At 34.3% G+C, this 21,757-nt stretch overlaps 1 protein-coding gene across 1 annotated transcript; it reads right to left on the bottom strand.

Annotated features, from left to right (window-relative positions):
* Window positions 1–683: 683 nt before the first annotated feature.
* LOC132843263 (phospholipase B1, membrane-associated-like) lies at window positions 684–21,389 on the bottom strand. The gene is made up of 43 exons (XM_060866454.1): window positions 21,280–21,389; window positions 19,188–19,237; window positions 18,919–18,973; window positions 18,115–18,178; window positions 17,978–18,012; window positions 17,734–17,843; window positions 17,377–17,454; window positions 16,900–16,953; window positions 16,738–16,799; window positions 16,383–16,458; window positions 15,752–15,856; window positions 15,588–15,662; window positions 15,442–15,510; window positions 15,261–15,326; window positions 15,040–15,183; window positions 14,205–14,265; window positions 13,299–13,357; window positions 12,630–12,697; window positions 12,304–12,347; window positions 11,786–11,894; window positions 11,638–11,689; window positions 11,288–11,368; window positions 11,104–11,169; window positions 10,664–10,764; window positions 10,439–10,520; window positions 9,513–9,614; window positions 9,262–9,357; window positions 9,056–9,127; window positions 8,857–8,934; window positions 8,620–8,680; window positions 7,888–7,946; window positions 7,432–7,499; window positions 7,295–7,338; window positions 6,568–6,670; window positions 5,272–5,323; window positions 4,316–4,396; window positions 4,137–4,202; window positions 3,376–3,470; window positions 2,660–2,741; window positions 2,294–2,398; window positions 2,094–2,189; window positions 1,791–1,865; window positions 684–1,214 (listed from the first exon to the last, which is right to left on the bottom strand). Exons 1-43 carry the CDS (start codon window positions 21,323–21,325, stop codon window positions 945–947), a joined length of 3,417 nt encoding a protein of 1,138 aa, XP_060722437.1. The 5' UTR covers window positions 21,326–21,389; the 3' UTR covers window positions 684–944.
* Window positions 21,390–21,757: the final 368 nt, after the last annotated feature.

The raw sequence follows: 21,757 nt of genomic DNA, 5'->3' as shown, positions 1-21,757 counted from the left end.
CTTGTTCAGGGGCCCAGCAGTGGCAGCTTGGTGGACCTGGGACTCAAACTCATGACCTTCTGATCAGTAGTCCAACACCTTAACCACTGAGTTACCACATCCCACAATACTTTAATGTTCTCTACAGGACTGTTGACTGGCTTTGACAAAAGTTATAACATTTGCTATGGCTGCTTCTGATTATGATCATGACTTAATGCCAACTTTTTTCCATTCAAAACAGTCTTTCTCAGTACTTATTTGTATAAATCTGATTCAAATTCGAGGGTGAAACGAACAGCAGGTGGCAGTATTGGATTTTATTGGGGTCTCTCTCTCTCTCTCTCTCTCTCTCTCTCTCTCTCTCTCTCTCTCTCTCTCTCTCTCTCTCTCTCTCTCTCTCTCACCTTTCCAGCAATTTCATCATACTATCTGCTCCAGGGTTGCTGTATCATCACTGACCCTGTTTGAACTTATTCCAGCTTACTGTTTTCATTTTCAAAGCAATTTTTCTGTACTGTAATTTATATGTAACAAATAAAGCAACACTTTATATAATAGTAAACAACAACTATGCAATTTGAATGGGAGTATTATAGTAATGGCAAGTAGGCATTGGTGCTTTTATAACATGACTAATATTATACATAATATTATATAATTATATTATATAATTTATATTATTATATATAATATTATAAAGTCAGCTTACAACAATAGCTAGACTATGCATTATTGTTCAGTGTTCAGTTGTCCAAATGGCCTTTGAATTGTTCAAATATTTACCTTCAACCCTTACAAAAGAACAATAGTTTTGATTATATGTGTGTGTAGATTCACAATAATATATAAAAGCCATGTCATAACCATACACACCCAATTTGATTTATGTTTGGCAGTCTAAAAAAGCATATTCAAGTTTTCCAAAGTTGTACCAACAGTGGTACAGTAATTGTAGCTCAGTGCTACAAGCTAGTGCCCATCACTTCTGTTTCCTTTTCCTTCAATTTGTTTTCACTCTTCTGCTTCTTAATCCACCGACGCATAAATAGCCATGTGACCCCCCAGCCAAGGAATAAACCTATGATCCCAAATATAGCTGGTACCCACATAGGTACACCGTTAGGACAGGGAGCTGGGAGTTGGGGCTGGGAGGTGCTTGCAGACGTTGGTTTTGGAGTTGTGAAATAATCAGGGTGGCTGTTCATCTTGGTATAAATGAATGGCCTGAGAGTCTGACACAGAGAAAACAGGCATGAAAGACATAAACAGTCTATGGGACTTCTAAACATTTTGTAATATATTGTAAATAACAATCAAATCTCTTCATCCACCTGACCATATATTAAAATACACAATGTAATAGTAAACTACATTACTAGCATCTGAGGCAATGCTAACACACATATCTGAATTTATTTTAATATTAATATGGTAAAATTTCTTCTTCATCAAAGACAAAATGAAAAATGCCAGTGCAGGGTTCTGTTTGTTGATTGTGTTATTGCGTTATTTTTGTCACTTTGCCAAAAGTGTTTGTTATTTGTTCAGCACCACTACACCTTGGGAAAATAACATAGCTCAGATGGTTGTATATAGATACTATCATTGTATTAATGTTTTAGCATGCACAGATGATTTATTTAGGAATTACATTAATACACGTTCTTTTAAATGTGTATCTATATCCGTTTGTAGATTGTTTAATATTTTAACAGCTCTTATGTATCATCTTTATTATTTCACTAACAGCATCCGTTACTGCTGTACACTCCATTAATGTAGATGAGTTTATTACTGATCACACTCACCTCTGATGGACACCTAAGTTTTGTGCGATCGTATGTAAAGTTGTTGAAGGTTGTCTTATTTCCCACTGGCTCCAACTAGACAAACAGGACAAACAGTGTGCTATGTTAATGAGAAAAATAATTTATCTTAGGTATCTGCTTAATGGACTTTTTGGACAGTGTGAGGAAAGCGAAGAACCAGTGGAAACATATACAAACATGGGATGAAGTTTATGATTGAACCAGGGACCCTGGAACCTGCTGCACCCTATGCTGCACATAAACATCTTTCTGATTAGAAACCAGTTCACTTCTGTGTCTTACCATGTTATTCCAAAGAGAAATAGCCATCTCAGCTTGTGCTCGCTCACTGAAATGGAAGCAGTCTAATGTAAAGTAACTGAGATCAGGCTTTCCATCCTGGAATATGTAAAGAAAAGAAAAAAGTAATTGTAAAAAGTATTGTTCGCATTTTGTAATCTTTCAGAATGCTGCTAGAGTTCAAGACTTGAAAACACACTCACTTTATCTATAGGAACGGTTGTGTTTTGAAGATAAGGCTGAAGGACAACAGTGAAATCTTCACAGCCATCGTAACGTTCCCCAGATATTAGCTGCTCTATCTGGGTCTAAGTGAAGAAGGAGAGAAGGGGGAGGGAGGGAGAGAGAGAGAGAGAGAGAAGATTATGAACAATTAAAAGACTTTGTCTAGGAGTTGACCCACACAAGCATACTTGTTCTATTTTCACCTTCAGTTAACATATAAAACATATAGACATATAAAAGTGCATGAGGTGGAGGGAAGCAATACGTTCAATAAATTTAAATTTAAAGAAATTAAAAAATATAAATGAAAAAAAATAAATCAATCAAAAACACATTTCAGTTACCTGATATTCATGATTAATGAGCTTTAGCTCTATCAGCTCTGATGAGTTTTCTGCTGGAGTCATGAAGCATGGACAAACATCTCTGAAAAACACAGACAAATATAAACCGAGACAAACACACTCCAGAAAAAATAGGTCAGTAGGTATAAACAGGGCAATCTGCAAAACCAGCTATCATATCTATGTGTAACTAGATTAACTGTTCATCTACTGTATCTCCAACTGTATAAATAATGAATGAAATAGAGGCCAATAAATTCAAGACTGACTAGATCAATATTCCACAAGACTACAGGACAAGACTGAGATCTAATAGATCTATTCATGTATTGTCAAAAACTGCATTTGCCTAGATCAGACTCACGACTAACACATAGATGCTACTGCAGATAGATCATACAATAAGATAGATGCTATAAGATGTTAAGGTCTAAATAAGACCTATGTTACCAATCTACAAAAATGAGAACAGACTTTACAAATCTATGTTATGTCCAGACTGATCTAAAACAAACATCTCCATTTAAAGACCTGCATAGTGCTGTCATATATAGCTGAGCTCTTCTTAATTTAGTGAAGGTTTTTCAACCACTAACCCGAGGGCCATCAGGCATGCTTTCATATGTGCTAACTGAAATCCTCAGTTATGTACCAAGTATTAATTATCACGACATTAAATGGTGTGATTTAATGTGATTTGCTGTGAGGTCAAAGACCTGGGGAAAAAACTGCAGCCTAATGAACTCCTCCTGACCATTCTCAAGGCCTCGATTTCTGGAACTGTGAGAACGTTCACTAGAACACGAGGCACCTGCATTGGAGGAAACAAAGGGCAATTAACTGAAGATAATCATGATGCCAGTGATAAAGATAATAACCACTAATCCAATTTTACTGATTTACAAACATGATAATACTGCCTCAGATATTTTAAAGGTTACATCATGGCTGAACAGCATAAATCCTAGAAAGTATTTGCAGAATTCACAAAGCAATCTCAGTGAATTTTTCACATCATGATTCATGTGTAAAACTACGCCTAGACTCACTGAATAGTTGGGTCCAACTTCCATTGCAGGTTATATCTAGAGTTTAATTCTATTAAATGAAAAGTAGAGTAGAATATAGTATTTCAAAATCAACTGTAATATATGTAAGTCCAGTTGTATGTTAAATTCCAGTCATTAAATGAGAAAACCTGAATCTTTGGGACACATAATGAATGCATTGTTAGACGCAGGGGCACTTGGAAGGCTAACTGTTTGACTAGCAGTGTAGCTCAGACCAGCTTTAGAGCTAACATCATTATTAACAACGTCCTAAAATCTACAGATTTTGTACAACTATTCAACATACAAATAACTAAACACACAATTAAAGAAACAAGTCTACTCAGTTAAGTAGTTTCACTATTATAACTTGTTGACTTAGTGGGGACAATCGTGGTTACCACAGTGCTAGTGCATCATGTTCTGACCTCTTTATACAGCAGATCCAGAGCCTTCATGAGATGATGGCTGTAATTCTGAGGTGACAGATTGTTCTGCATAAAGGGGATAACACATGAACAAAGGTTTAATAAATGAAAAAACAAAAATATATTAACACTTTCAAGAACAACCTCTAGGCTTCAGATAAGAAAAAAAAGAAACATACCTGGTCCATACAATACTTGCATAAATCATTGACCCCAATAAGCACAGTAATCAGCTTCCAGTCCATTTCAAAATCTACATTCTGCAGAAGAAGGAAGATTTCTATTAAAAACTTATTTGATAAGGGAATCTGAAAGGACTTTATTGATAATGATGGGGTTTGACTTGACTTGACGTTTTAACTTTGGGGGCTTGTGTACATAGAGCAGGATGACCCACTTTCTAAAAAAATATTTATAAAAAAATAAAAGTAATACAATTATTATGAGTGGCTTAGTGGTTAGCATGTTCACTTCACACCTCCAGGGTCGGGGTTCGATTCCCGCCTCCACCTTGTGTGTGTGGAGTTTGCATGTTCTCCCCGTGTCTCGGGGGTTTTCTCCGGGTACTCCGGTTTCCTCCCCTGGTCCAAAGACATGCATGGTAGGTTGATTGGCATCTCTGGAAAAATTGTCCGTAGTGTGTGAATGCGTGAGTGAATGAGAGTGTGTGTGTGTGTGTGTGCCCTGCGATGGGTTGGCACTCCGTCCAGGGTGTATCCTGCCTTGATGCCCGATGACGCCTGAGATAGGCACAGGCTCCCCGTGACCCGAGGTAGTTCGGATAAGCGGTAGAAGATGAATGAATGAATGAATGATTATTATGATCTTATATATATATATATATATATATATATATATATATATATATATATATATATATATATATATATTTTTTTTTTTACATATTAAACATTATTGTAGCAGACACTGCAAGTAATATTACTGAGTGCACCATGTAGTTTTAGCATATAAGCCATTAAAGTGATTTGTTGAATCTAAATGAACAACCAAAAATACAATCAAATAACTCCAGCAGTTAATTCAGAATGTGCAGTCTATAGTATTGCATCGTAAGATATTATTTGGACTGAAATTGTAAAACCAATACCAAAAATCTGTGTAAAATGATCCTCACCTCACTGGACTTTAAGCCTTGAATGAGTCTGTTGACCTGATCAACAAGATCACTAGAAGGGAGAATAGACCAGGATGGTTAATAGAAATATATGGAAATTAATATTTGGGCAAACTGAATTTATAGTTACAGAAGTCTGTTGCCAGCAAGGTACATTACAATGTAAGCAAAACAGTAAATGCAATATCCTCTGTTTCTGCTGGGGCGGAGCTTATTTCTGGGTCAGAATTATGTAAATTTAGGCCTAAAACTATCCAGATCTGTGGTAGATATCAAATAACCACAAGCTAAATCTCTAGCACTCTGGTTGAAATATATACAATTGTCTTATGAGGTTCTTTCAGGAAATCTATGTATTTATATAAATTATATTTATAATTTTACCCTCTTCATTTTGTTGTTTAATTTCTTTTAAGCCATGACTTTGAAATGAAACATAACCAGCCCCATATACTGTTATTCTATATCAAACGTGTAAAAGCTACGGAAGTCCCAAGAGTCCATGCATCAGTTTTGTCCTTTCTTATTTTGTTATGATAACAACTTCATTTTCTCGTCATCTCTGCATAAGAACATGTTTTAGAGGCAGCAAAAGAACATGTTTTAGACACAGCATCATAGATAAAAACATGCACTTTAACTTTGATCAGGGACTCATTTACATTTCAAGCATTTGGCAGATGCCCTTATCCAGAGCGACTTACATTATCTCATTTTTATACAACAACTGAGGGTTAAGGGCCTTGCTTAGGGGCCCAACAGTGGCAACCTGGGATTGAACTCACAGCCTTCCGATTAGTAGCCCAACACCTTAATCACTAGGCTACCACATGCCACATGTGAGTGACAACTTCCACATAAGTGTCCAAAACTTAAGAAGGAGGCTGTGATGACTGCATCTTTATCTCCGAAGACAATATATTGACCCTACTGCGGTTAACCCAGCCACTGTTTCTGAAACCACAATTAAACTAAGTATATTGTAGGAGCGGCTTTTAGATACGGAGCGTTAATAGAGTTGAAAGAGGAAAGCAAGCTCTTACATCACAGAACAATAAATTAATACAAAACATTCAGCATTTTTAAAAATATCATTATTTAATAAATACACTGCAAAATGAATTCAAAACAATTGACAGTATTTATGAGTATAAAGGCTTGGTACAAAAATGTGGTACATGCAGAGATCATGAGAAAATTAAGTCGTGATCACGACAAAACAAAAACAAAAAATATAATAATACATTGCCTCTTAGGACTTCTGTAAAAAAGCAGAAAGCAGCTGAGAATACTTACGAGGCTGTGGCTCCAGACACAGCCATGTTGAAGCCGTCCTGTGCTGACAGGCCGTCTCCGTTAGAGAAACCCCATAGAGATGGGTTGAATTGTCTTAGGATGTCTTTAAGACACAGCGTACACACAAACAATGCAGTGAATCAGTACAGTTACTTTTGTTTCTGTATAATGCTGTCTTATATAACAAAAGTGTACTAATATTCTGCTGATTCTGTGTACTAAAACTCAGCTTAATCCACTTTGAATATTTCAGAATTTAAATATGAATACAGACTTGAGCATTTGCATGAAATTTGCATGTTATTTATAAAAAGAGTGTTGCAGAAGCATTTTTTCTATAGAAAATAATTTAAGGTCACTGAGCACAAACATTAGACAAGAGTAGTGGCCCAGAGCTTTAAGGTGGAAGAGCTTTAAGGTTAGAGGTGACTCAGATAATAATAGACTTCCAAATTGATCTTTATATTTCTTTAAAATCAGTTTATTCTATTATATTTTGATGGTTTATATACAAATGATACATATTTGTGATTATTTAGTCATAAGGATTTCACACTATTAAACCAGTAGCTGTAAACCTCCTGTAAGCCTTCAGCGCAAGAATCAAACTTAAATGTAACGTCACTCTTTGACTACACGCAGGATAAAAAGAACATACCAGTCTGTGTAAATACATCAGAAACATATAAAAGTCTTTGTGTCCAAGTTAATGCTGAGATAAACTCACTCGGCAGTGTTGTAGTCATGTCCAATGAGTGATCACCCCCAATACTGCAAACACACACACACACACACACACACACTTTCACTTCATTTGCACATTTTATCACAATTCACATTTTATTTAAATCCTCTATGTTTTACCTCCATGACACTCCCTTGTATTCTGTATGAAACTGAGTGTAGTTCTTTGATTTGGTGCCAAGTGCAGCCTGGAAAACACACGTTTACATTAATGGCATTTGGCAGACACACTTACAAAGAACGATGGACTTTTAGCGCACTGTGTTTACATACAACTGGACAGTTTAGGCTTGAGGGCCTTGCTTAAGGACCCAGCAGAGGGACTTTAATCTTACATTTTATACAGCAGATCAATTTCTTAACCACTGCACTGCATAACTACATACACAATTTAAATACATTTAATTCAATGTATTTTGTAAGACTGGGCCCTGTGGAGATTCTCAGAAATGCTGAGCAGGAAAAAATCATTTAAGGTGGAGAGATAAATTAGTCACATATTAAACAGCACTGTTGCAGCTAATAAAAGTGAATGAGGACATTCAGTGATAGGCAAACTTTTATTACATAACTTACAGTAAAAGAGTCTCCGAGTGCAGCAATCACCTTGATATCCGTAGGCCGTAGGCGATGAACTGAGTGTATATACAAAACGAAGATTAAAATAATTCCAACCTCATTATTCAACAACATTGTAAGAGTTAATACAAAAAATAAACCAACAACAATGTAAGAATAAAACAGAGTGCTGTTCAGAGTGCAACTCAATTTATAATCATGTCACAGTATAATTTTATGTCTGCACTTTATGTAGACATTTGTACCATGAATTTTATTTCTGCAGAAGGAAATATTTCATAGGCTAGAGAGAGAGAGAGAGAGAGAGAGAGAGAGAGAGAGAGCAGAATTTTGTTAAAAAAGTGAAAAAAACAGATAATACCTGCTTTCAAGATGTAATCAGAACCATTATTTATGTCAGGTGAATAGTAATTTAGTTAAATAAAACAGCAATATGTTGCACTTGTTATAAAGACATAGTCATGCTGAAGTTCCAGCATCTTCTTTACATCCTGAATATTTACTCTTCTCTAATATCAAGTCATTACTTCTCATCAACTGTCTGCATAGTGTGTTAATAACATACTGTAATGCATGAAACTTTAGATGGTCAAATCCTTCATAACTTGTTTATATTTAGGTCATTTGTTTATAGTTTTACTAGTACTGGAACTATTATTTATTTAGTCTTTTTCTTCTGTTTTGCTTCTTCTGTGTCTGTTGTTTTGTCCATGTCACTTTCAGTCTTACCCGAGCTGGGGACATTGATCGATGGCTTGTTGTCTGTGCAGGAGAAATCACTGCCCCAGTTCTGTGTAAGAGAAAGAGACATCATAATAATAATAATAATAAAAAAAATAAAAATAAAAATAATAATAATAATAATAATAATAATAATTAGAAGAAGAAGATGATGATGATTATGATGAAAAGAAAGGGTAAAAGAGAGAATGAGGATGAGAACAAAGAATAAATAAAAATACATACTGTAATTGGAGGTGGGGGAGGCAGTGGGCCTTTATATGTATAATTGCTGTTCTCAAAGGTCTGAAGAAAGGGTGAGATCTAGACAAGGACACAAACAAGACTAGAACAGTGATAATGTCAATCCTGCTGTATGTGCATGTGTGTGTGTGTGTGTGTGGGTGTGTGTGTGTGAAAGAGCAGACAGCGTGAGCAGTTTTACCTGTGATGGACATTTAGCTTGGAGACCAAGAAAGAAATCTTGTCTGTGTGTTTTATTCCCCAGCTCCTCCATCTGGTGATATAAAGACATTGTTAAAATGATGAAAAGTTTACTCAAGGATCAACTGAATCAGTGGGTATGTGCAGACATTATTCATGGAATGCTAATGTACTTAAAAAACATCTAGTGTTTGTGAAGCAACTAACCATGTTGTTCCACAGAGCACGAGCCATGAGAGTGTGAGCCTTCTGACTGAGATGGAAACAATCAGGAGAGAAAAATGAACGATCAGGACGTCCATCCTTTAGAGAGAGCAAGCGGGAGAGAGAGAGAGAGCGAGAGAGAGAGAGAGAGAGAGAGAGAGAGAGAGAGATTAAAATTCACTTAAGAAAAGTACATTTTATATTATATTGTGTGTGTGAGCGTGTGAGCGTGTGTGTGTGTGTGTGTTTCTAACCAGCATTGGCACTGCTATATCCCTAAGGAAAGGCTGCAGCACCACTGTGAAGTTAGAATGTGTGTCATAACGTCCAGACTCTACCAAATCTTTCAGTACTCTCTGAAAAAATAAACCCACACAAAAACACACACTCATTTTTATGGGCTCAACCTTCAATACAAGTTCTAACTAACAGAGCAAAGACACTTTAACACAGTTTCACTTGTTTTAATATAAATGGGTGGGACTATTCTTGTGTAACACCAGCCTCATCAATTAAAGAGCTGATGTTAGTTGTTCTGCCCACATATTATCAAATCTACTGAAAAAAATAATACCTTAATTCTATCTTTAAATACAGGCCGAAACTAGAAAATGAAATCTTCCAGCACGTGAAATGATAATAGTGAGTGAATTCTAACCTAGACAGTGAAAGTTGGATATTGATTGAAACTAGCAAGTGAAAAAAATGTAAAAATAATTGTTAACTAGCAAACTGGAAGCCTGTTAATAGAAGAGTCTTACAACCATAACTCTACATGAGAAATACATGCTAAATAATGTACAAAGCTGACATAGTGAGCAAAATATCACTTGACAAGTAAAAGTAGTTACAGAGTAAAAGTTAAATCTGTCTCCTGTGATTAACTTTACTAAAGCTATAAAAAGGACTATTAAGAACAAATAGTCCATTGAACCTATGTGAGAAGTGCATTTACATTGTTCTTATATTCAGCGATAAAGAGATCCAGAAAATGTATATTTCAGCCATGTGTCATATATCATGTGTGATAGCTCACTGACCGTAAACAGAACCTTAATATATATATATTGCATAAAGCTGTGAATTAGTATAAAAGTTGTGAAAAGCTGTGAATATCACAGAAATGTCTCATTTTATGAAATTTTGTAAGCATAGTAAAGTCATAAGGTTTATGTATCACCTGATAAGCTCTGTTCAGATCTTCTAGGTCCTGCAAAGCTTCTGATCCATCTTCTGGTGAAACGACACAGGGACAGAGGATGCTACAAGATACAACAACAACAACAACAATAATAATAATAATAAAAATAATAATAATGTGTCTTTTTTCTGCTTCAAATGCACTTCATGGTATTGTATGTGTCAAAATATCTAATAAGATGCACACAGACATGCACACACTCACCGCACAAGCCATGTGGGGCAACCTAGAGTGGTGTCCTGGTGCATGACTCTTAATGGGATGATGTGAAGAGGCTCCACCAGATTAACGATAACACGAGGAACCTGAATATTAAACATATAGGTATTACATAACATATACACTGTTCTGTTTAGACTATGAAGTGCACTGATTAGCCATAACATTAAAACCAACTGTCTAATATTGCAACTGATGAGGTGACTGAAGTAGTTACTAATAATCAAGGATCTGCCATAGACATGTATAACATTTTTCTGCATGATCCTTTACTTTATTCCTTCTCCATCGTGTCTTACATTTTCTGTTCACAGGTTAGTGTGCCTTTCTCTGGATTCCCTAATGTTTCTTTGTTTTTTTTTTAATTTTACTCAATAATTTCATTTTTGTGTTATTATAAACAAACTTGATATTTTCCATCTCACCTCAGAGTGCAGGAAGTCCAGTGCCACCTGAATGCGCTTCATAAAGTTTTCAGGAGAATAATACAGCTGGGAATGAAAGACCGAACAAAATGAAATTCATTGTTACAACAAAATGCACATATGCAGAAAATTTATACATATTATCCATAACTGCCCCTAAATGCTTAAGAGGAAATAGTCATACTGGTTTGTGGCAGGAGTCACAGAAATCATTGCCACCGATGAACATGGTAATCACTTTCCAGTCTGAATAGAAATTGATACGCTGTGAAGAACAATCAACAAATAATGATAAAAATTCATGATTAATAACATATTATGCATAATATTATAATTATATTCTGTTTTTATTCTTCTTTTGTTTTCTTATAGTCTTCTTCTTCTTCTTCTTCTTTTCTTATTATTATTATTAATAGTAGTAGTTGTAGTAGTATTAACAATATTTTTTCACTGATATAATATAATATAATATAATATAATATAATATAATATAATATAATATAATATAATTGCTGAATGCAGCTTATTCCTTACATCGTCAGTCTTCATCCTTTTGACCAGCTCTTCAGCCTGCCCCAGAATATCACTGACAATGACATTAAGGATGTTAATGTTTATTAATAATATTATGCATGAAAAATCTAATTAATGGAAGTAATTATTGATTGAGGAATAAACTCACGAGCTCTTGGCACCTGCCACAGCCTGGTTGAGAAAAGCCTGTTTGGTGTTCTGTTTCCCCGTTCTAACTGAAAATCCTGTAAGCTCCGGGTTAAATACACGCATGATATCTGAGCAAAAAAGTTGTAATGAGAAGAAAATTAAATCTTGTACATAATACACATATATTACATACCAATTTTTAAAATATATGCAGTAATTACACTACATAATATTCATTTGATGTACATTCAGTGATTTTTAGCAGAATGTAGCTAAAGCTAGCCCGTTGCTTTAGAGTTTAATCCAAAGCCTTGCCACCAAATTGCTGGCTAGAATGTGTAAATGCTACAAACAGGGAGCTTTCTGATACACTACCTCTGGGAATCTAACTGACAGACTTATACAGATGGGTCCTTGAGTCATAAGTGGTTGATTTTGGTGGTCTAAATTGTTTAAGCTGCTTTAATGTGGGCAAGATCACTGACCTCAACTTTAACGATACATATAATACATTCTGACAAAAAGAAAAGAACAAACTTGGAAGGGTAGTGACCGTAGACAGGTTGCTGTCTCCTCCAATACTGTCAAACACAAAAGACAGTGAAGGTCAGAGTGTGACAATGTACTGATATAATGATGTCTCATGATAAAGAAATTAGTATAGCAATATATATATATATTTCTAGTGTCTCACTTTACTTACTGAAGTCTCAGTGTTATATAAGATTCCAACAACTCTTTCTGCTCCTTGACTACTGTCACCGCCCTACCGTATTATGTTATCCTTTTTGAAAATGGGAAGCTGTACTTTCCACACACATTGTTCCAGCCCTAGTGCACATCAGTAACACTGGTCTACTCACCTCCATGATAATCCTCTGTACTGATTCAGCACAGCCACCAGGTTTGTAGATGCAACACCATTCCCTGCCTTCACAGATGAATGGGACACGTGCAAAAGTGGATTTTAATTAAAGGCTCTACATTAAAAAAAGCACTATAGGGCAGATTAAAGAACAGTAATTTCAAATAGATGGGCACATAATAATGAATGAAACATAATGAAGTGTGCTGTTAATGGTAAATATTGAGAGATACGGTGGTGACTTGGAGGGTTATAAAGTGTTCTATTCCTCTTGTACCACATTAATTTGCCAACAACATTTATTATTTTTTTGTACTGAATGGCCTATAGTCAATACTGTTCTGTCTTTTGTAGTCAAAAAAATTGAAACTTGTCATGATACTACTACAGAAAATGATTATATATCTTTTCTTTGTTAAATGAAGCTTATTTTAAAAAGTATTTTTTTTAGCATTAAGGTAATGCATTAGTAGCAGTGCATTGATGTAAATCATTGATTTATCTTGTAGCTACAGTAGCATAAATAAATGACACTATATTTCTGGCTCAAACCCAGAAAAGCCGTAGTAAACCTGAAATTAGCTGACATTAGTGGATAGTGGCTAAAGTGTACTAGCTGTAAGTTTATGGGTGTGCAAACGTGTGTGTGTCTGTTTGTCCTACAGACCGTTAGAGAATCACCTACTGCTCCTACAACTCGGATATCAGCTGGCCTCACAGTATGCACTACAGTACAAAGAGCAGCAATACATCCAGTTACACAGTCTTTTAGTGATTTGTATGATTGTAGAATGGATAAGATTCTAACACATTCTGTTACCAGAAATGAATCAACAATATGGAGAAAAACAGTACTTTTCTCATAATAAAGCATAAATATAATAAAACTTTACTGACAAACTGGTGTCATGGTTTCTTTCAAACATAGTTTTCATGAGTAAAAATAATGGAAATAATGTAGTGCCTTTACAGCACATATTTATAAAGCAATTTTATAAAAGGCTTATTTTTAAATGTGAAAGATGATAAAACTAGAGATTATATGCAGGTTGTGAGTTCAGATCCTGGCATCACCACGCTGCCACTGCTAGGCCTATAAATGTAAAAATGTCCTTAACCCTCAAAGGTGTTAATGTAAAAGGTGTTAATGTAAACTTTAAAAAATATGAATGGAGCATAATTAAATACACAGTTAATCTGTACTAAAATGATAATGAATCCCGTTCCATTATAAAGCTGATATGTCAGCCAGATTAATGATTAATGATGTTCACATCCTAAAATGTACAGTAAATTTACATTTACAAAGCTACCTATGTTCTATGCGTTTAGTAAAAATTATTGAATGACTTGCATGATTTTGCAAGGTAATGATAATTCATGGTCCTCTCTTTTATTTCATGCTGCAAAAATCCACCAATATTATCTTCTGATTTTCAAAAACTTTCACTATCTCTGCTTCATAAAATATTCATGAAATACTTGTGTATGTGTGTGTATGTGTATGGGGTGTGTGTGTGTGTGTGTGTGTGTGTGTGTGTGTGTGTGTGTGTGTGTGTGTGTGTGATTGTACCTGAGGTGGGGATTGTGTTGGAGGGACTCATATCTTCACAATGCATCTCAGTGCCTGTTACCTACAAAACCACAAACAAAAAACATCAGATATAAAATAGGTCGCATATATAACAACACACACACAATTATTGCATGAATATTTTATGAAGCAATAATAATATCAATTAATAATATTCATTCAATCATATTCAAAATTTGTGTTTGGGCATAGCTGTAGCTGGAGCTCAATTTCTAAGACACTAACTAAATCTTGGTGACTTTTCAAACATTTAAGGTTAGGTCAGCTGGAAAATGTGATTCTGATAAATGAATATCATATCATATCATATCATATCATATCATATATCATATCATATCATATCATGTATATAAGTGTATAACAAGTGTATATAAATAAAACAATCCAAAATATTTTACCCTGACACAAACAATAAAGTTGGAAAAAAAATGGAAACGATTCCGATCTCTGCATGAGGTTTTTAGGAGGAGCAGCCATACTTGAAGTCATTAAACACATCGTAATGAGCTTGATTTGAAGATACTGATTTAGTTAAATCTAGTGATTTGGGCCTGCATTAATCCTGCAATACATGGAGAGTAGCATATTAAGGAATATTTTACAGAGATGAGTACAGTTTTAACCTGTGATTCAAAGGTAAGAGATGCAGCAAACAAATTATATTCATCATTTATGTGTTTTTCATTTCAATAGATATGACTTTGGGGTGCTTTTGGGGTGACTTTGGGGTGCTGACTTTGTGGCATACACAGTTTTGCATGCTTGACTCACAGCTCTTGGGCTTTTTGTTCAATTCCTGCCTGTGTGTTCTCACCATGCTGTGGGGATTTCCTCTGGATCCTCCTGTATCCTTCCCCTGTCCAAAGCCCTGCGATGTAGGATGATTAGCATCTTTAAATTTTCTCCGTGTCTGCTTGATTGTGCCCCACAATTTGTTATCTCCAAGTTCCACATGACCCTGTGTAGGATAAGTGGTTCAGAAAATGAATCGATGGATGACATAAATGACTTAGTATGGATTGTGGATTCATTTACAGTATCGAGATTTGGAACAGCCCCTCTGGATGGAAAATTCTTCTCTGTTCTGAGAAAAGGTTGATGCTGTAGGAAGAAGAAAAGTGTGAATGCTTGCTGTAGCTAACACATGATTCAGAACACCAGCATTTATATCAGAAAGGTAAATGAGTGCTGCATGATTATAAACATTTTCATGTACCTGAGTTTGGCATTGAACTGTAGGGACATCACCGTTCTTCAGCTTTAACTGCATAGTGTTTGGCTGGAGCTGCAAGTCAGTTCATAAAATCAGCTTCTCTGTATGAAAGTTGATGGATTTCTGTACTATGTGTTGTTCTGACTTACAAGATTTTCCCAGAGCTGCAGAAAAAGTGTGTATGCTTGATTGTCGTTCAGTTTTTCCTCTGATGTCCATTCATACTTCACACCGAAAAAAAAGAGAAAAAGGTTACTGGTATCTATCACTTTTTTTTTTTTACCACTTATTTAGCAAAAACACATTTTCTTACAGTGTTGGAAATGGCATCTAAAAACAGAGGAACGTCCTGAAGCTCCACAGTGAAATCATCTCTGCTGTACCAGTCTTTCTCACTGAGTGTCTCTTTTAAATATTCCTGAAATAATCCCAGCAAAAACAGGTGTAAGGAAGTTATACAGTTAAAGTGTAAATGATACTTAAATGAAATATGAAATGAAACACATGGAGTTTATTTACAACCACATTCAGTCTAGTACAGAAATAATATTATATTATATTAATATTATTGTTTTTTGTTCCATAAACTAAACTACAAACCTTTCTAACTTTGGGTCTAGATCAAATTATGTTGTTTACAGTTAAAAAAATCAAAATAGGTTAATCTGGCTTCACTGTATTCATGCAGACTTGTAGTTGCTTTAAGATTCTTTTTATTTATACATCATTTAATCATTCTTTTTTATTTTAGCCTTTTATTCATAATGTTATAGCATCGTAAAAATGTAAATTGTATGAAAGGTAAAAAGGGTATTATTATTATTATTATTATTATTATTATTATTAATAATAATAATAATAATAATAATAATAATAATAATAATAATAATGATAATGTTATAATTACTATTATTATTAAGTGGCAGTAGCATTATGATTCTCACCAAAAGGGCATGTGAATAAATTGCACCTGTCAACTGCAGCTCTTCATCTGAGTCTAATGACAGACAAGAACACATTCTGGCAGCACACCCACACACCCACACACCCATACAGACATTAATATTACACAGAATCAGAACCATGTTCACTTTATTAAATCTTGTGTCCTTCATGGATAAAACTATAAAAAATTAACTGCATAAGATATTCAAGAAAATTTGACAAAAGCTCTTAGAATTGTTATGTTATATTTTCAAAATAATATATTAAAAGGTAATAGAATATTAAGAGCTTATCACAGTGGAATTGAGATGATCAGTAAATCAGGTATTTTATCTAATATAGTCTGCTAATCACCGGCCATGTTGGCTGTAAGGTTCAGCATCCTGGATCACAACACTGATTATGGCCTTTTTCACCTGTAATACACACACAGTTCATCAGAACACAATCTGAAAGCAGAGCTGTTGGGTGGTACCCACCAACTCACACATCCACCCACACTCAAACCAAACACACCTGAGAGTGTAGCACTTGTACAGCAGCATCCACTTCCTGTGCCACAGTGGTGACCTAAAATAATCACCCACCCACACACACACACACACACACACACACACACACACACACGCAATGATTACAAAAAAGAAATAATTATTCAATTAGCTTTAACTGTAGCACATCAATGACCAGTGTGACAGGGTAAAGGTTATCATACGCTTCTTTTGAATTCTTATGTGTATATTTTCCCTCAAACAGTCACTGCCTTTTTTTGCATTTACATAGGGCAGCCAAGAGTGAATTATGTCTTCAGTATGGTTATTAAGGTGATTTTTGAATTATTAATAGAAGTGTTATAAGGTAATGTGTAATAAATGTTTTTTTGTGTGTGTGTGTGTGTGTGTGTGTGTGTGTGTGTGTGTGTGTGAGAGAGAGAGAGAGAGAGAGAGAGAGAGAGAGAGAGAGAGAGAGAGAGAGAGAGAGATGCCCACTAACCTCCTCAGCACACATACACCGTCTATCAACTGTCACAAAGATAATCACCAGCTTCCAGCCAGTCTCTGCTATGTAGGGCTAAAACACACACATAGGCAAATTACATACAAAACACACACAGTAAATTGTATAGCTAAATAAAGAAATTACAAAAATGAAATACAATAAAAATGTAATCATAAATATGTTTAAAAAAATGAAAAATGATTAAAGTAAATGAAACACATTTGTACTAAAAAAGATACTATTTGTGCTGAAAGCTTAATAAATAGGAAGTAACTTTGCAATAATAAAATGAAATACAAATAAAGATTGAAATATTAAGAAATTACATGATATTGTAATATATTATATTACCTGTTGGGTGTTCAGCAGGGATACTGCTTGTTCAGCCTGATTTACCAGGCCACTGGGAACATCATCAGGTAACACACTGGTAAACTCAGGACTGAACATGGACATCACATCTGAGTAAACATCAACAATGAAAATTAATGTCATTCATTACATTAATGAATTCACAGACTTTCTTTCCAAACAACAGGTCTGACTTAAACATAGCAAGCCGACTGTAACAGAAGTGAGTTTAAGGTCAACTAACCCTGAAAGCTGCTTATAACTGATGACATTACACTGCTGCAGGAAAGAAGAAGAGGAGGGAAATCATAATTTATGGATATTGCTCATTTTATTGCGAACACATACACATGTATACTGTGTCATGATTTTGTATCTTACTTCGGTGTGTGTGTGAGTCCAACAACAGAGAAGACTGTGATGTCCGCAGGCCTCAGTGAATGCACTGCAATATTTGTATATTTGAAAAAGAGAAGGTTTCTCATTATCAGATTTTCTAATAAAAAAGTAGCTCAAAAAGAATAAACAACACAAATTTATTTATATAGTTGAAATTAAAATGTATGAAATAATAAAAACAAATTCATATTAATTCCTAGACTTGGATATACAGTATATTCCAAGTAACTGGCAACACAGTTATTAATAAAATAAATAGTGAATTTGGGTAAATATATTAAAAAAAAAAAAAAAACAACAGCTCAGTGATGAGAACATAACGTGCAACATTTCAAGGCTACTCTGATGAATCTAAAAAAAAACTAAAAAAAAAAAATTATGTGGTCAGTTAGATTTAAAAAAAGTAGTAGAGTTACAAATAAAAAATTATTTGTTTTCCATTAAAGCATAATGTCATTGTTAAACTTTTTTAAAATTTTAACATTTCATAATTACCAATTAAATTAAGTAAAAATTAAGTAATACAATAAACCAATTACATTGTGAAATCTCACAACACATTATAACAAAATACTAGCAGCAAAGATTCGAGTCTCAGTTAAAATGTAGCTTCATATCATGCTAAAACTTCTAGACTAAATAGAAAGGTCATAGAACATAACATTCATACAACATTAGGAAAGATTAAGAAAAATAACAATTTTTTGTTATTAACTCTGTTCTATACTTTAAGGTCACTGGATATATATATATATATATTTATATATAAGATTTAAATGGAGTTACCTGAGGAAGGATTATGGGTGCTAGCAGGAGCTTCAGAACAAGACCAGGAGAATTTCTGACAGACAGATAGCAAGAAATGACCCTTACAACACAAACGTAAAGCACATTCTTATACAATAGTTACATGAAGAACCTTGTTAAAATGACTTTCCCAACCTCTGGAACACTAGCATAAGACCACTGAGCCATCAATGCTCACTTCCTTTAATATGTCTTGGAACCAAATTTTGCAGCTGATTTAAATTTGTGCACTCTCTTCTGTAACTTACCTTGTTGGGTTTCTCAAAATTCTGAGGTAAAGTGTGGCCAAATACTCTCCCTGAGGATAAAAACAACCAAATATACCTTAATTATTATGATATTTATTTTATAAGATCTCACAAGTTATCAAGATTAAGGTTAGGGTTAGGGTGGAGTTGATGTTAACTAGATGTCATACGTGATTCTATTCTACAGCAAAGACTGCAAAGACTGTATTTAAGGCATGGCAAAAGAACATTTTGAAATAAAAAGTTTAGTAAAGTGAACATAATTATTATGGATTGCAATTTTTGATACTAAGACTAAGGTCAGAATTAACTGCTGGAGGCTGACGAAGAATATCTTTAAACTTTAAGCTATTTATTGTGTCCCATAAGATATGCTCTCAAAAACTTTTTTTTTGAAATTAGATTTTAAGTGGATGATTTCATTGCAGGATTAATTACTTGATATGTTTTCCAAATATCCAGTTTTGAAAAATCACTGGTAGAAGCATGTTTAACAATATACAGCCTAAAATTAAGATATTAAGATTTTTTTCATCATCTTTCAGCTTCTCAGTTTCTCATTGTTTCTCAAATAAACTCTGAAAGATGCAGTTAAAGATATTTTCACAATATTGTTTAATAATCAGACCTATCCATATGATTTTATATGAGACCAGGTTTATAATGAATTCTACTCTACAGTTCAGTACAGGTTCAAAAGTGCACATAGAGCTAAACATAATTATTATGACTTGTAATTGTAAATGACACTAAGACAACCTGCTGTTCTGTGATAATGAAGGTCAGACTTATCTATAGGATGCTGATAAAGAATATCTTTCATCTTTTCAAAGCCTCGACATATTTATTGTGTCCCATCAGATATGCTCTGGAAAACACAGTGACTGAAACTCAAGCAAAATTTGAAATGAGATTTCAAGTGGTTGATTTAATTAGACAGTCAATTACTTGATTCTTTTGGAAAATTTTGAAAAAGTTTCAGTAGAACCACTTTTTAACAATATATGTTCTAAATTAATATATTGCTTAATGTATTTACTACTCAATTAGCAAACAGTGTAAATGTAAGATCTAAGGACTGTATTAGACTTTTGGTTACAATCTTTAAACTTATTTAAGACATGGAAATTATTTTCTGTTCTGGACAATGATAATAGGGTACCTGGATTTATGAACCTTTTGCATCATAAATGAACTCTGAATGTTGCAGACAAGGCATTTTGTAATATTCAATTTTCATATAACAATTTTTGCATAAGTAAAGTTTATCACAGTTTGTGTACACATCTTTATCTTTAACAGAAACATCTTTGTCTGTGGCAGTAATTGTGGCTCAGCCTTTTAACTATAAATAAACCTCAGCAGTGTCTCATTCAGGATTCAGTTTTTATCAGTAATTGTTAGATACCAACATAACCAGGCATTTTAAACACAATTAATGCTTGTTAAGCATTAATATAATTACTTTGCTAAGTAACACCTAACAAGCTTATTGAAATAAAAATGGAAAATATCATCCAATGCATTCAGATGCACACCAGTTCTGTAATACAAGCCAGTCTACATGAATTATTCAGTCACATTTTTGTAAAAATCCATCATATTACATCTATGCAAATCACTGTAAACCTCGATCCCACCGCCCCTCCAACGAAGAAGGCTGTTGCTCAATTATTGGGCTAAAATTCAAGATTTAAGGTCAGAACCAACTTCAAACAATTATATTATTTTACAGTTAATTGCTAATGATCACCAGTAATTGTCCAAATAGTGTAGATCTAACGGGTTTAACCCCACACAACTGCTGAGTCCCATCAGAGAAATATAGGATGTTTGATGGATACTTTACAAAACAATGAGATTTGTTTTAGAATCTTCCTCAAGAAGTCAACATAGTAATATATTTACTGATGTTTGCACATAGATGTAGAAGCAAAAGCACAAGTGCAAACTCCCAGAAACATTTGCAAAATGTTTGCTACATTATTGTTAAAACGCATGAAACAATATTCTTTCTTCTTCACTTTAAAGATCCACCACTCAAAAAAGTATTTTGAAATTATAAAAATTAAATAAAAAAAACAGAAACAACCTGAGAGTAAGGACAGGAGAAATAACATCCAAAATGTATCCATCATCTTTATACAAGCCTCTGGAAACTGGAGACTTTGTGAAATAAAGAACACACACCTGTGCCTTTATGTACTTAATTGTCTTTTATGATCATTTATGATTGACAGTTGCATCTCTTATCAGTAAAGGATTTCAGTTGTATTGAGGAGGTGGGGCGTGATCACACAAATGTAGAGCAAAGCTCATCACTGTCTAATACCAGGGTGGAAAATAATGAATTATATGTACTCTCATTCTGAGCTAGCTAGCTAATGAACCTAGCAATTTACTGAAGCCCAAAAAGATCTAAACAGAATTGTTTACAAAAAGGCATTTCCAAGATATAGAACATGAGTCATATTCTTGATCAGTACAATTACTTTAACTCAAATGAATTGTTACTACTAATGTTTTGTACAATTTCCACCACTGGCTACATGGACTGAGGAACAAAGGTA

Source organism: Tachysurus vachellii, chromosome 3 (genome assembly GCF_030014155.1).
Source record: "Tachysurus vachellii isolate PV-2020 chromosome 3, HZAU_Pvac_v1, whole genome shotgun sequence".
Taxonomy (NCBI): Eukaryota; Metazoa; Chordata; class Actinopteri; order Siluriformes; family Bagridae; genus Tachysurus; species Tachysurus vachellii.
Note: the sequence above shows the minus strand (reverse complement) of the source record. Positions and strands in the feature narration are given on the sequence as shown.